This window comes from Podarcis liolepis, assembly GCF_965112155.1.
Source record: "Podarcis liolepis genome assembly, chromosome: 2".
NCBI lineage: Eukaryota > Metazoa > Chordata > Lepidosauria > Squamata > Lacertidae > Podarcis > Podarcis liolepis.
Genome location: NC_139555.1, coordinates 73189987 through 73206411, shown reverse-complemented (window position 1 = coordinate 73206411; position 16425 = coordinate 73189987). Strand labels below are relative to the sequence as shown.

Sequence of the window (16425 nt, the reverse complement as noted above, 5' to 3'; positions counted from 1 at the left end):
GAGGGTACTCCTTGATCCATCTTTGTCCTTGGAGGCTCAGGTTGCCTCAATGGTTAGAAGTATCTTTTACCAGTAGTATATAAATTGTTATAAACGAAGAAACATTCTAACCACCCCAGAAAAAGCCACCCACAAAACATTAACATTTTAGATCACTTTACTATGCAACAAAAAGTTGCAATTTGAATGCTAACTTGCGATTATATAAAACAGTACTGTAAAACATTAGTTTCTCTATACCAAGATATAAATTTAATGAGCAATCCTATTCATGTTTATTCAGAGGAAAGCCTGTGTTTAATAGACAAGACAAACATGTGCAGGATTGCAATCTAAAATGCAGGCATTTGGGCTTAATATTTTATTGTTTTGTCAAGAAAATACATCATAAGTTATCCTAGTTTAATATCAATGTGAGCTATAATATAATACCTGTACCTATGTAAACTAAAACAATGCAGTGTTCTAGACTTAAAGAACACTGAATTACAAATGCATAGCCAAGATTCATTTAGACATCCATTACTAGGACTACATTCATCTTGATCACCATTGTAGAGAAGATGTAAGCTTCAGCTCTACAAAACAAGTGCTTTTGTCTTTAACTTTTAAAAGGGGGAGGAGGTGAAAGATATCCAAAGACCTAGAAAGAGATATGGCTCACAAGAATAGACCAAGCATCCTGTTTCCTCTACTGACCAATCATATTGAGGAACTCAAAAGAAAGGCATACCAGCATGGTTATTCATCAGTAATAATAGATCTAACTTCATGAGTTTTTCTGATCACCTTTTGAAGCCATCCCAGTAGATTCAATAATTATGCACTGTGTGGAGTAATCTAAATGGATAAATGCAAAATTATCCACCTGCTAAGGTTGCAAGTGGGGATCAACCAAGTTTTCCTGAGTATTTTGAAATATGCAGTTTCAATGGATAATTTCTTTCTACTTTTTGTAGACACAAAGTCCTGTTTTCAGAGGCTTATGCAGAAAGACCTAAAATGTAAGCCACAAGGTCCAAGGAAGCTACCAAATATTAATGGGGAAGACCATGACCCAAAGGGTCTAGTTTTTGGATATATCCTTTTCACATACAGCTGCCTATAACACAGAGTATGGGAGTTTCAAAAATATGTGTGGTGTGGCACAGAGATAATCTGTTCAAAGAAAAGTCAAACACTCCACTGGGCTAGTGCAAGCCTCTTGGGTAATCTTAAAAAGCTCTTTGGAACCAAGCCTAGGAAAGGATGGAGACCTTGAGCTTACTTTATAGTAAAAAAAAAAAAGGCTTTGAAATGCTTCCTTTTACATATGTAGTTGAAACTCCTCTCCATCCTATCCCTCTGTCATACATATTTTCTGTATGGAAATATGTTGAAAAAGTTGAAAAAGAAGACTATTCATTCATGCAATTCCCATACCTTCAATCTGAAATGAGAATAGCCCAGTAACAGCTGCAAAATGCACCTTGGCTCATTGTGTAGCTCAACACTTAGCAGTTGAAAGCATATGTGGGGGTAATATTTATCTTTATATATCAAAGCAGGTTTTATGTTTCAGAAGGAAGTCAGACACTTTTTTTATTACAAGCTCATTCACTTGAATCTTAACTGCCCTAATTTGAAAAGAACGGAGTTCATAATCACAGAATGTGGTGTTCCTGTTTCCCAGTCCCTTGCTCTCCTTGAGTTGGGGGACCTATGGGAATGGTAAAAGGGGCTGCAGATGGAAGGAGGAGTTGGCAGAAATTGTTCACTCAGCAGTGCAATTTTGGATGCTAGGCATTGTGAATATATGTCCACATTAAAAAATATTGTCTTAAACTTCCAAGCTAATAACCATTGCTAACATACATTTTTTACATATAAATTTGAAATATTAAATGAATTTACAACCTCTCCAAAGGAAGCCAGGGGCATATATAAATAATACAATTAAATTAAAACAATTTAAAACAGCACTATAATGTATTGCAGAATGCAGTTAAATCCAGCAGCAGAAATACTTCAGAAAACTATCAACCAAAGCCTGGACAAATAAGGAAGCATTACATATGGCCCAGATATAGGTGAAAAGGGAGACTGTCTGTTTTCTCTTAGGACAGATTATAAAAAACATCAGCAATGTAAAGTATGGGGGAAAGATTTTTGTTCAGCAGCAATCAAATTATACAGACCAGTACATTTTTTGCTGAGTTCTGAGAATTCATTTTTGACCCTTTAGTACAGCCTAAACCAGAGATTGCAGAAAGCTAGAAACTGATGGCTTTGCTAGACTCTTTTACAACACATAGTATTAATTTGAAACTGAAATCATTTTCCAGAAGTCAACAGTGTTTAATGGGGAGGGCTGGGAAGGATAGTTAGATTCCTAGAGGATATTGGTATAGTCTCTGTGTTGTATGGAGAGTAAGAAACAAAGCAGGGATAATTTAAAAACAAAGAAAAAGGCACGAAATTGAGAATTTCAGCCTCCAAAGCTACTAGAAAATCTTTAACACTGCATTGCAACATGAGACAGTAAAAAGAATAGTACACCAAAATTCAACAGCTGCCCATCCATCTTGAGAAAAATGTTTCTAAATACCGTAGACTAACTTTTTAGATTTAGAATTTATTGGGGCTGTTGAAAATAAATTGTATATTTAAACTATGGCTTTAATCACTGGTTATTCTCTTTTATGAAGGCCAATTTATTAACTGTTTGTGGGCTGAACGAAGTAGTATGATGTTTAGTCCTCAATATCTTTTTGACTACCTTATGTTAAAACTACCATGGTCATCATTGGTAGGAATTTCTCAATTTTTATTTTCTTGATTTTAGCCTTTAGCTATGCAATAACAGTTTGTCTTATGGAGTTACTACTGTGCTGACTAATCTCACACTGTACAATTCATTATGCTATAGTTATGTTTCCTGTTCATCCTGCATGCTTCCTAAAGTTCAGCTGTTGCATTAAAAACTGCATCTCCTTGGTATTAGTACATCCTGGATTTTTCTATTATTATAAAACAGGGGATATTTAAATATGAATGATTACATGTGATTAACCACTTACTGGGTAATAAACAGTACATGTTATTGATGCTCCAAATCAATATGGAAACATTTACATAATAATTTACCTAAGCAAATCTTCAGGAATACATACAGAAACCAAGGGGGGGGGATCAGGGGGAAAAGTCATCTGATCTACTAAACCTACAGCACACAACATTATAATTTTGATTCTCTTCTGCCACCTGCATCATAGCAGCATTAGGTGTTTGCGTTTTAAAACCACCATCTGAAACAAGAGTACGTTGAAAGAGAAGCCAAAACTAAGGACACCAATCCGAAAAATAAACTAAAACATGCATATATTAATAAAAATGGGCCTTTTAACTTTATATAGGAGTGGATATCCGTGTTAGTTGATAACACCAGCCTAAAGTATTATACTCGCCGTAGTTTTGTATCCGTAGGCCAAATGACTTTTTGTTGTTTGCACGTTATTGGTTTTTTTTTTAAAGTGTAGCAAGTTGCGTTTGGGTTATCCAGCGACTGACTCAGAGCAGGTGCGTGATTGGCGCCCCCTAACGACGGTACAGTTCTAATTCCTTATCTTCAACCCTCGCAAGAGCGTCCTAGACCACCGATAAAAAGACGGGCTTTGCACGAATTAAGTGTGTTTAACAAAGATGGGACTGGGTTCCTGCTTATTTCCTGGACCCTGGCTAAGGCAGCCTGCATTTCACCCCTCCACAAATACGCGAATACACCACACGGCTGATTTTCCTATCCACTCCAGCTGCTACGACACTGGAACAAGAAGCCTACCCGGATTCCTCCCACCGAGAGCACCGATGTCCATCTTTATTTCTGAAACGCAACCTGTTCAACCAACGCGGAAAATAAAAGGGCTCCCCCCCCCCCTTACCTTCCCGCCACAGCCGCTTTTTTCTCTTTCCATCTTGCGATGGAAGAGCAAAGAAGCCTAACAGGGAGCAGAGAGAGAGAGAGAGGAAGATACGGGCTGCAGCAGAGAGACGAATAACGCTGCACACGCCACGGTTTCCAAAAAGGAAGAGAGGGAGAGAGAGAGAGAGAGGCGCCTGGCTGCTCAAGCCATCCAACAGCAGCAACCCCGCATTTTCTCCGACACCCCCTCCTCCGACACCATCCCCAAAACGCCATTTTCTGACAAAGAATCAAGTTGGGCTCGCCGAGAGCCACACACACACACACACACACACACACACACACACACACACAGAGCGCCTCAAAAGTGCAAGGCGGAGGCAAGGCGCGCAACAGGGAATACGCATCAACGCCGCCAACTACCCCGCCCCCGCACTGGGAATTGTCATTATTCTACCTCGGGAGGCAACATCCCCTCCCCACCGACCATCCCAGCGCGCCGCGGGGCGGGGGGGGGGGGTAGGGAAGCAGGAGGAGCGGGGGCCGAAGGAGAAGTGCCCCGGCGTCACCTACCCACTCCGTATTTTTCCTCCTCCGTCGGGGTCCACATGCTGCCGCCCCCGCCGGGTGCGCTCCTGCAGCCGGCTGCCCCCTGCCAGAGCGGCGGCGGCGGCGCTCCGGAGCCGCGGTGCTCATGGGCGAGCGGAGGCGGCTTCTCCTGGTGTGCCCGGGGACGCTGCTCCGCACAGCCCCCCGGGCACCGCGGCTGGGGCGGCGGCGACGTCTTCCCGTCTTCCCACAGGCCAGGCAGGTGCGCTGGGTGGCTGCAGGCGGAGGAGGGCGAGGAGAAGCAGAAGCGCCTCTTCCCTGGAGAGGCAGCGGCAGATTCCTCAGCGCAGGGCTTTCTCTCTCTCCCCCGCCCCGCTCTCAGGTCGGCTCTCCTCCGCCTTTAATCCAGGGGGCCCCTTTCCCTTCTCCCGGCCTCCCCTTCGGAATAAGGCACGGGCAGTCCCTCCGCCGCCTCCTCAGCTGCCTCCGCCGCTGCTGTTGTTGTCGCCGCCGCCGCCGTAGCTGCTGAAGGGCTCGCGCGCCCACCCACTTGCCAGGCGGGCGCATGCGCGGATGCTTTCGGTGCCAGCCTTCCCGCGCGGCCTCGGCCAGCCTCTCCTCAGGTACCTGCTGGCGAGGAGAGGAGCGGGAGGGAGGGCGCGCGAGGGCGCCTTCCCCGAAGAAGCGCTGCTGCCTCGGAGGCACCGACGACGACGACGCCACCGTGAGGTAAGCTGGCGGCCGGGTGAACCGTTACAAATCTATGCCCTCCCTTCACAGACATCATATGCACAAGACTTCGTCTCCTTATGTACTGTACGAGCGAGCCAATGGAACACAGATTTGGAGGGGCGGGGGAGGGAAGAGAAATTAATTCAGGACGTTTGTCGTGGCAAATCCTTAGATTGCAAAAGTTGGCGGGGCTTTCCTTAAATGTCACTCTGCGTGACAGCAATGCATCTTTTAAACCCTTGTGGGGAAATGCTGCGCAGCACAATTACCTGGCCCTAAGATGAATAAAAGGAAAAGGGTCACTTCGACAGGGCGGGAAGGGGTAACACTACTTGCCTGAGGTGCTGTGGCAGCACAGGTGCCACTGGCATAGCCAGCGAAAACACCCTCTGTGTGTGATAGAGCGAAACTAACTCACCAACCAATGTCTAGAGAGAAACTGGGCACTCACAGTGGACTGCCACTGAACAGAGTGCCAGCGCAGCGCTTAGTGTGTGGCATAAGAGCATAGCTGCTGGCAAAGCGATGAACAGAATATGGTTTGGAATAGCAGCATCTGGAATATATGGACAGAACAACAGCAGGCGCAATAAGAAGAGTTCATAACACAGTGTGTGGGATGGGGCTTGGATGAAATGACAAGGTCAGATGTGAAAGAGCGGCTAATCTAGAATAAAATTGTGGGAACTGATGAAGAATGCATGAGTAGTATTAAGTGTAATGAAACCATCTGGAGTGGAACTTCAGTGTGGTTGAGGGAATATGAGGAGCAATGATGGTTTGTAGAGTGACTCATAGGATTTTCAATGGTGCTGCCAGGGTAAAGCTTATCTGGAATACCATTATATTGGAGTTCTGAAATGGAATCCGAACAAAATGGCAGGGTATATACAGTGGACTAACATTTGAATGGTAATTTCCAGTGTGATATGATTGTTGAATGTCAGCGTTTGTAGAGTGGTGATGTCTATGAAATAATGGACATCTTTTTTGGAAGAATGACATCTGAGCTATAACAACATAATGAAATGTCAGGATCCAGAAGAAGGTGACAATAGAGTGGTAGGCTGTAGATTGGAAGAGGAGGGATATGACTGGATGTAGAATAAGGCAAATGATGACAGGATCTATAGTGGATTAATAAATTACAGTGTAGAAACAGTGTCATCAAGGGTGAAATTTTATGGCACCAAGTGGGATAACAGTGGAATAATAATAGCATCTGTAACTGAAATTACAGGCATTCTGTAGTATCCTACCACACAAGAAGAATTGGGGTTCAGGATTCCTTAATCTGGGTTTTTAGATTATGGATTGTGTTTTTCTAATAATATTTTTTTAAAAAAAAGTAGTGGCAACATGCTGATATATAATGACATGCTCTCATCTCCAGCTTTCTGATTCCAAAAACTTGCCAAATTGCTCTGCTGGAATATCTGCCCTGCCCTGCCATCCAATCTACACACAGTTATTATGATTGTACATAAAGCTTGACTTTATGAGGAAAATCTGCAGTTCTGTAAATCAATAGTCATAGTCATAAATAAAATAAAATATACAGTATTTAAACATCAAATAAACTGGGTCAGGAAGCCTTAATTCCTTGTCACCAAAATGTCTTTGTTCCTGTTACTGCTTCCTACCTTGCCAATACAGCTCTCTCATATAATGCACATTATTTTTCAAGCTCCATACATTGTGCACCATCTAACTAGAAATAAAACAAAAACAGGTGCAGTGGGAGAGGGAACACCTAGACTTTCCCATTGACACTCACAATATATTTTATAAATGCCTGGCACTGAACTGGCCCAGGCCCAGTCAGTAGTCTGTTCCACTAACAGTGGACCTTTAATAGAATAGAACAGCAATAGTAGACTCCCACCCTGTTATTCAGAGTACTCTAAATGTTGAAGGATGACATCCATGAAGCCTGAGCCTATGAATGCTTTCTTTATCAAAAGTAAGGCCTACTGAGTTCAGTGGAATTTACTCCCTTATAACTGTTCTTCGGATTGCAGCCGTAATCTTTTGGAAGCTGTGTCAAGCTCTAACAGTGATTTCTGAATGCAATGCCACCAGCACCAGAGTTATTTTCTCTGCAGATGTGTATGTTTCAGAAACATATGGAGTGGCCTAGCAAAGGAGCTAGAGGACCTTTAACTGTGGTCATCACTCAGACAAGATAAGGCTTGTTGTTTGCATTAATGACTGCACAAATGTTATTAAGGTGGCCAAGTCTGCTGATGATACTAAATTGTTTAGGCTCATTAAAACAAAAAGAGATTGTGAAGAGCTCCAAAAGGACATCTCAAAACTGAGTGAATGGGCAGTAGATAGAATGGCAAATGCAATTCATCGTTAACAAGTGTAAACAATTCATGTCAGGGCAAAAAAAAATCTGTTTCACATATACACACATGGGATCTCAAAGGATGGTGATTGACCAGGTATGAGACTTTGGGATCATAATGGATAGATTGATGAAGATGTTGATCTAGTGTGTGGCAGCTGTGGAAAAAAAGTAAATCCCATGCTAAGGATCATTAGGAAAGGGACTGAAATAAAACTGTCGATATCATAATGCCATTATACACATCTATGGTGTGAACACATTTGTAATACTGTGTACAATTCTGGTAATCTCACCTCAAAAAGAATATTGTAGAGTTGGAAAAGGTTCAGAAAAGAGGAACCAAAATGAACAAGGAGTTGGAGCAACTCCCCTATGAGGAAAAGTTGCAGCATTTGGGACTTTGTAGAAAGAGGTGACAAGATAGAAGTTTATCTCATTCTGTGTGCCATGGAGAAGATGGATAGAGAAAAGTTTATCTCCTTCTCATAACACTAGAACTTGTTGAAATGCTGAATGTTGAAAGATTCAGGGCGGTAAAAGAAAGTACTTCTTCACACAGCATAAACTATGGAACTCACTCCCACAGTAGGTAATGGTGGCCACCAAATTGAATGTCTTTAAAAGAAGAATAGACAAATTAATTGATGTTAAATCTATCACTGGCTGCTAGCCTTGATAACTATGCTCTGCCTCCACAGTTAGAGGTGATATGCTTCTGAACTAGTTGCTAGAAACAGCAGGAGGTGAGAGTGCTGTTGTGCTCAGCTCTTGCTTGTGGGTTTCCCACAGGTATCTGGTTGACCACTGTGAGAACAGGATGCTGGATTCGTTGGAGCAGGTGCCCGATCCAGCAAGGCTCTTCTTACGTTAACTTTTTTTGTGTGTTATCTATAATTTTTTAGAGCTTTCACATTATTACACTTGTTATGTGGTGTGGTGCCAGTGTGGTGTAGTGGTTAAGAGCGATAGACTCGTAATCTGGGGAACCGGGTTCGTGTCTCCGCTCCTCCACATGCAGCTGCTGGGTGACCTTGGGCTAGTCACACTTCTTTGAAGTCTCTCAGCCCCACTCACCTCAAAGAGTGTTTGTTGTGGGGGAGGAAGGGAAAGGAGAATGTTAGCCGCTTTGAGACTCCTTCGGGTAGTGATAAAGTGGGATATCAAATCCAAACTCCTCCTCTTCTTCTTCTTCTTCTTCTTCTTCTTCTTCTTCTTCTTCTTCTTCTTCTTCTTCTTGCCTGCTCCTAAGCTCTAGTAAATGCAGTTCTTAAATTATGAGAGAAAGGGTATGGGACCCTTTAATGAAATCCAAAAGGCCAGACCCCACTCCACCCCTGGCACCCCAGTGGTATTTCAGCCACTGATTAGAGTCAAAGCTTTTGATGAATAATTGGTTTGGGTCTGATCCAAAGATCTTCTATCATTGATCAGTTGTTGAGAGGGGATGAGTGGATCCATTCTTCTGTCCCTGATTATCAACACTTCCAGAGCTGAAAGTGCTGATAGTCAGTTCAGAGCAGCTCTCAAAGTTTGGCATAAAATCACCATCACCATTATCATCTAGTTGCTCTCATCATGGGTCAGATTTGCTGAGAATTTTTACTAGGTCAGCAGCAATATTTTTAGCCTCCTAGTGTGCCATCTTTTAACAGCAACAAAAAAATAAAATCTTGCATACCGAAGGAGAATTATAAAGGATGCCAATATCAGAAAAATTGATGGAGATGGAAAAACATAGCATGGCGAAAGCATTGTTCCTGAGAATGGCTTTCATCCCACACAAGGGCAGGTGTGAAGATGGGCTTCCCATCTGTCCCTGACACAACATAAAGAGGAGTATGAAGTGGTTCTCAAAGTTCAGGTAATGTTTATGTAGTTATTGAAATAACATTAAACTGCATAATCCAGATGTTGTGTAAAAGACCACACAGTGGCCTGCTCAGAGGTTAAGTGTGGGCAGCAGGTAAGACAGTAAGACAAAGCTCCCTGCTGGTTCTTCATGTGCAGACCAATACAGTCAACCCACAGCCATTCCACTGCTGTTGGAAACAAGAAAAGCAGAAAAACATGATTTCAGCCAATGCCTGCTGGTTTCAGACTAGCAACCAGCAGGGTTGTTTGTTTGTTTTGCACTGTAGCTTCTGAGCTAACTTATTGTGAATAAAAAAGATGCATGCAAAGTTTATTTAAGCAATGGGAATTTCAGCAGCAGAGTCCATATAGCTTTATTATAAGTATAATTATGTAAATGTGTTTAGGATCGACTAAGGCACATAACTTTTTTTACTCACTCCAGAATTTACCACTCTCACACCTTTGGGTGCAATCCAGGGTCTGAAGAAAGTTGGGCAAAGAAATAGGAGTCTGTCCTAAGTATAGAAATAACTAATTGTGGCTAGACACCATTATTCCCTGTGCCTTTTTCCTGCTGCTGCTGTTCTCCTAGGTGACTTCAGCATCAACTGAATCACACTGGATGCTTGATAGATCAAAGTGACCTCCAACAAGGACTTGACATCTTCCTTCTCTTTATCCCTGCCAGGGTTGCTATTTGCAACCATGGTGTTAAATCTACATTTGTCAAGATACTCCAACTTGTTGAATAGAACTCCAATAACACCCAGAATAGTTATTGATCCTTGAGCTTACTCAAGAATACAAGGTTATTCATACAAAGAGCGCTACTCACGAACAATGTTTTTGTCAATCTTGCTTACAATTTTCTTCCATTTGCAACTAATACCAAATATGAAATAAGCACGTTTGAATTCTATTACAAAACCTCTATTAAACGGTGTTATTTCTCAACCATGCCTGTACTTTCTGAAATATAAAAGCTTTTTTGCAGTATTACATAGGATACAGAGGGCAGAAATAGAATCATCTGGAGGCTGTTTTGCCCATCCCACCCATTAGGCACTCATTTGAGAGCTATTTTGTCCAGAGGCTGATGTGGGGAGGACAGAAGTGGAATCACCTGGAAAATACATTATTTCAAACATGTAAAATGCAAATAAGAATTGCAACGAGACTTTTTGCTACATTAATCATTAAGCAATATGAACCAGATGTGGAAAAATTTCAATCCCCTAACTTTGGTATTCTGATACCAGTCGTTAACACCAATCATGAAAATGCTTAACCATGCACTTATTGATTTAACTGGGCTTGTGCATAAAAAGATGGGCTGTGTGTTATAATGTTGGCTTTTAAATTCTCCTTATTACAGAAAAGACCAATTATGCATCCTCTAATAAGTGTTTTATTTTAATGCTAATTCTAGTTTCACCTTTGACCCCTTTATATCAGATAACATATTGATATAGATTAGATACTTTGTTATATAGAGTTAATTAAGTTGCATTTAATACCGTACCACAACAGTGTATATTCTCTAATTTATTGTATAAGGATTATACTCATTATATATCTACTTTTACTAAATTCTGTAACATTTTTCCCCATTTTGAATACTGTAAAATTTGCTCAGTAGTTATTTTAGAAACCCAATTTAGATACATATACTATATCCCCCCAGCATATATGTTCTGCATTTATATAATGAACAGAATGAAGGGTACAGAGCTCAATGAGGTTGCTGTGGAAACCTATTCTGAATCTTTGTGCTGTGCTATGTCCTATACCATTTAGATTTGAAATGCAGTCCTGTTTAGTAGATCTGCTGAAAAGTGCAAGATCCCATATTTGTGCAGAATTGACTTTAATTAATATGGTTCTACTGTAATCAACCAAAATTCCTAAGACTCTGAATTTTTAAAAATATTTTGTTGCTATTGCCAAGTTTGAGCAAAGTAGTACTTATTTCTTAATTAAAGAAAGATTTGGATATTAATAACTTTCCGCCATTCTGTAAAGATACTTCATGCTCTGGCAAGCCTCTGGTATTTTGCTCATTCCTTCATTTCAGCTAACAAGGTTCAGAATTGACAAAAGAATATTTGTTTTGGTTTTCTCACCACCCACTATTTGTTCTCATCAGCTGTTTTGCCCAAGCCTTCATGGAGTTCAGTCTTACCGTCAGCCTGATGAAGACACTCCATGTAGCACCATTGGTGCCCACATGCTTGAGGTGAATTTTTTTTTACCTTTATGGACTCCTCCATAACCAGCAGCCTCTCCACAACTCTGAGATTGACAAGAAGATTGGCAAGGGAGCTATGGCTTGCCTCTCTGAAAGGGTATGGGAGAATGTTATGCTAATGACCAATACCAAGAGGAAGGTCAGGCTTGCGGGTGAGATGTGAAGAAGTTACACCTGGCAGGAGCAACACCTCAATGCCTTCCACATGCTCAGCATCAGGTAGATTTTGGGCATCACGTGGCAGGACAACGTCTCAAAGATGTGTTCTCCCAAGCCCACATCCCCAGCATGTTCACACTTTATTGGTGATGCCTAAGCTTCCTTGGTCATGTCCACATAATGGAAGATGGCAGGATCCCAAAGATGTACTCTATGAGGAGCTGGCTTCAGGCACCAGGCCCATTGGTGGACTGACTCTGCATTACAAAGATGTCTGCAAACATGACATGAAGCTTGGCAACATTAACCTCACTGTGTAGGAATCTCTTGCAGATGACCGCAGTGCCTGGAGACAGTCAGTCAAGTTGTGTATCCACAGCAGTGACCAGAGGAGGAATGATTGCTGGGAGGATCGCAGAGAGAAGAAACACCATGGTCCACCTGCGCCAGCACAACCAGACACCTTCATCTGCCCCAGTTGCAACAAAGCATGACTCTCCCATATTGGTGTCTACGGCCACAGTAGGCACTGTAACTCTCCAACAGTTTTACCCAAAGGCACACTCTTCCTGAGACAGACATATGCCAGTCAACTCTTTGTTCTTCTGAAAGGCTGCACTTCCTTAATATTTATTTAATTTAAAACTAGATTTTTGGGATTGATTTCAGATTTCTGAGAATGCAAACAAACTTGAATTCCAGAATGTCCTTTGCTTATAGTTCCAACACTACCTTCTACCACTTAAAATAGTGTGTATTGTAAAGATGCCACCACCAATACAATTTCCGTGTCTCAGAGGGCTGGGTCACATCAGCATCGGTGCCACTGAATTTATTCCACATTGATTTAGTAGTGTGCCACACATGTGAATCATAGCAGGGAATACAGAAAATAAATTTTATTTTCAGCACAAAATTAAGCAATCTCTAGGCACTAGTAGCTGTGTAATATAGGATTTTGCTATTTAGAGACATGGTGTTGAACTGTACTGTAAAAATGCAGCAGGTGTATTGAATTTTGCAGTGGATGCAAAGGTCACATAAAAATATGTTCTCATTTTTGTGCTGTCACTTGTGCCTCTCTCTTTCACATGTTAGCCACAGCAGTCTTGCTCCTAAAATATTCCATGGTAGTTATTTTTAGATAAATTCTTCATTATCCTGGCTAGTACCCTGAATGTAGAAGCACAAACCATTCTCTAAGACCCTAGACTACCCAAATAAAACTGTTAGCTGTATAAATGATTTGTGTACCAATTTCACCAGCTCTCTCAGAAATTATAGAAAAGAAAAGCAGCATAGAGCTCTTTTCAATCATTATTTTCAGGGTAAAAAGATAAGCCACAAGGAGCTGTCCCTGGTGCTGTTGTGCACTAAGTTACTAGTGACTTCACCGAATATGTAACAAACCAATGCTGCGTATGTTAATTCTGCTACTTTGATGGAAATGGAACAAACAAACAAACAAATAAGGGCAACACATAATCTAATTGGGCAGAACCTTTAGGAAATTCTTATGTATTCCTGGGATCAGATATAGGCCTTCTGTCTTGCTACAAACAAAATATTAATAAGACATTTTAAATGAGCAAAAACATATTTTCCTGCAATAGTAAAAAAACCATGTTATTGTTATTGTTATTTGAAAAAGACATGTCTTTATATTATGTGAAATGTGGCTGATTTTTTTTAAAAGAAGCTTACCATTATCTTGATACAATAATTGGCTCCTTCAAAATTTATTGATTGGCTTGATTGATCCAATGGCCACCATTGGATCCAACCTTCCTTTTTGAATCCTGCACATAGTGACTAATAGGAATTAAAATATGTTTAAAGCATCCAAGGCCAAGATAAAGCCCACTCTGATTTCATGGAATATAATTAATGGCATCCAATTAACCCATCATACTTAGTCATGACTAACTTAAGTATTGATTTCTACTTTCATTGGGCCAGATGTGGAGGTTAAATGATTATGTCCATTTTAAAAATTTGATAGTATTGTATTTAGTGGATGATGAAGAAAATGAGGTGGGGTTGTTGTTGTTTTTACATACTTTGTAAAATTCAAAATTAAGGGTTGTCCTGTTCCTGCAAGGAAGTTTGCTTGCACAACAGAACTTCCACTGCCTCTCTCCTCTTTCCCCATGCATCCCTTGAGCTCCCTCCCTAAACATGCTTCAGAAGAAGTGTGCATGCACACGAAAGCTCATACCAAGAACTAACTTAGTTGGTCTTTAAGGTGCTACTGGAAGGAATTTTTTTTATTATGCTTCAGAAGGTTGGAGAAACCCCCAGAACAGATTTGGGGCGTGTCTGGGGGAGGAAGGGAAGTTCCATTTCATCAGAGCAAATTCTTGTGTGAAAAACAAAACCCAAAACTTTCACTGCTGCAGTAGTTTGTATTTGAGTGAAATCTTTATTATCAAAGATATCTACAATTTGATTCAGATGCACCTATAATAAATAACTACTCTATCAACAGAAGGAGATAGTATGTCACAACAGTGCAGCCTCAGCAGTAATTAGGCATCAAAACATTTAGATGACCCCTGAACTAAAAACTGGAAATTTTGTATAGACCTATAATCAACTAATCTGTAGTCTTGAAATAAGAAAGTTCTGTAAGAATTAAAAACATTTCTGCTGTGGAACAGCAAGAATTCCCAAATATTCTGAATCACTTGATGATGCTATTGAGGGAAAACAACCCGGATTGAAAATGACTACTACAGAATAATAATTCTGCACTTTGAAGTTGAAACAGATGTTGTGAATGAATGTAACAATACATTCTGCAGGGCCATTTTACACTTAGATCCCACTATCCAAATGCAGTATGTTCTCAGCAAATCATAAGTTAGGTGAGCATTTTCATTACAAGTCAACAATTTCCATTGATTCCTACAGGGAAATTTCTAATGCGTTCCTGACCACAGTTCTGACCTTAAAATGATGAAAAAACCCAGGAAACCCTCAAACCTTGCAAATGGCAAGCAAAGAAGGAAAGAATGCTCTCTTATTTGTCCAGTCTCTCCCCCTTCCCCCTCCTCCTGCCATGGTTTCTGGCGAAACGGTTGCCACAGACCAGCAAAATACAAAAAGGTAAGGCTTGTTACAGTGCTACACACAAGTCCAGATGTTTGGATATTTCAATCTGCAGAGTGTATGGATTGCTTGTGTTTAGATAGGTGAATTGTCTTATAATGAGCGTTTGGATAGTGGGACCCACGTATATGAATTTGTCTTACTCAGGGATGGCCCAATGAAGGACATTTTCAGTAGAGGTAATGCTGGGTGAGAGTTCCTTTGGGATAGGCAAATAAAGCAAATTGCACTGGGATAATTGGGAGGGTTGTGGAATAGATAGGAAAGAAGAAATGGGCACTAGAGCTTCTGGAGAGATCTAGAAACTAGTGATGAAAGAGAGACACTGTCTAGATTGTGAATATTGGCTACAGTGCTGTAGGGTAATACTTCAGTCTTTCACTGGTCATTCAGTCCAGGTTCTCTGTCACAGGCTCTAGGAGTGTTTCAGGTTTTGCTGTACTAATAAATCAATAAGAGTTTGGAGAATGAAAATGTAGAGGTTGTTACCCTAATTATGGTGGAATATATTTTAGTAATCCATCAATATAGTGGTGTGTAGAGATGCCATAACACAAAACTTGAAGTGTATTTTGGAGTTCTGCTCAGGTGCAAATACCTGAGGGATCTAAAGTGAATCCAAAGGTGTTTTGAATAACACTGGAGGAACTTCACTAGTCTACGAGAAGCATACAGTCTCTTCCCTCCATTTGTTGGAGAGTCAGCTTTTGAAGATAACCTCTTACAGAGATAGTTTTCCCTGGTGCAAATGCAGGGTGCTGAGTCTTTTCCCCCACCCTGACACTGTTTTTCCCCCAGTCAGCCTCTGAGACTGGAAGTAATTTCTGGAAGGGGGAAAAATGGCTGGGAGGAACATCGGCAGGGGTTCAGATCAGCACCTTCTGCCTCCCCATACTGCCTCTCAACACATGCTCCCATTCACTGTATGTATAAGAATCTTGTACAGTCTGTGGTCTGTTGTAGAGATTGTACCATATGACTACCTCGTCTCTCAGAACAGTTCCAGAAAGTATTTGAACATACCCATCACCCAGAACTTGCACACAGCCTTTGCTGATACCTGTGCTGATGTCTACTTCCCCAGATGGCACATTTGGATAAGGGTCACCAGTGCGGCACTTGTGGACACACTTGTGTCCACAGAAGCCTGTCTTCTTACTCACAGGGTCCCCCCACTACCTTTACTGAAATTAGGCTTGAAAGAAGCATTCTATTGTAGTCAATAGAATGGGTTGTGTTTGGTTGTAGGATGTGTGTGGTGCCCGCAACAGTTTATCGTGGTTGCAGAGGTGCCTATGGGCCCAAAAAGATTTCCAACCCTAGGTCTAGGATGTTGAAAGAAATTCAAATAAGGAAAGAATGCATTCAATTTTTTGCATAGTAATTCAAGAGAGGAGAATTAGTTTGATAATTTTTGTGTACCTTTGTTTTACCTGTAATGTTAAAACTTGGCAGAAAGCTACAACACTGGAAGCTGACTTACAGAAGGTCAGACTATTCGGCCACCTAGCCCAG

At 41.2% G+C, this 16425-nt stretch overlaps 2 protein-coding genes across 3 annotated transcripts in view; one reads left to right on the top strand and one right to left on the bottom strand.

Moving 5' to 3' along the window:
* DOCK3 (dedicator of cytokinesis 3) overlaps nucleotides 1–4592 on the bottom strand; it is a 145013-nt gene extending 140421 nt beyond the window's left edge. The window contains exon 1 of the mRNA XM_083486869.1: nucleotides 4475–4592. Coding sequence (XP_083342995.1) covers nucleotides 4475–4511 — 37 coding nt within the window. The 5' untranslated portion in view covers nucleotides 4512–4592. The remainder of the gene's footprint in view (nucleotides 1–4474) is intronic.
* A 143-nt stretch (nucleotides 4593–4735) lies between these two features.
* LOC310700012 (uncharacterized protein) overlaps nucleotides 4736–16425 on the top strand; it is a 98755-nt gene continuing 87065 nt past the window's right edge. For both annotated transcript variants that reach the window (XM_083488810.1, XM_083488811.1), the window contains exon 1: nucleotides 4736–5179. In XM_083488810.1, the coding sequence (XP_083344936.1) occupies nucleotides 5016–5179 (164 nt within the window). In that variant the 5' untranslated portion in view covers nucleotides 4736–5015. The remainder of the gene's footprint in view (nucleotides 5180–16425) is intronic.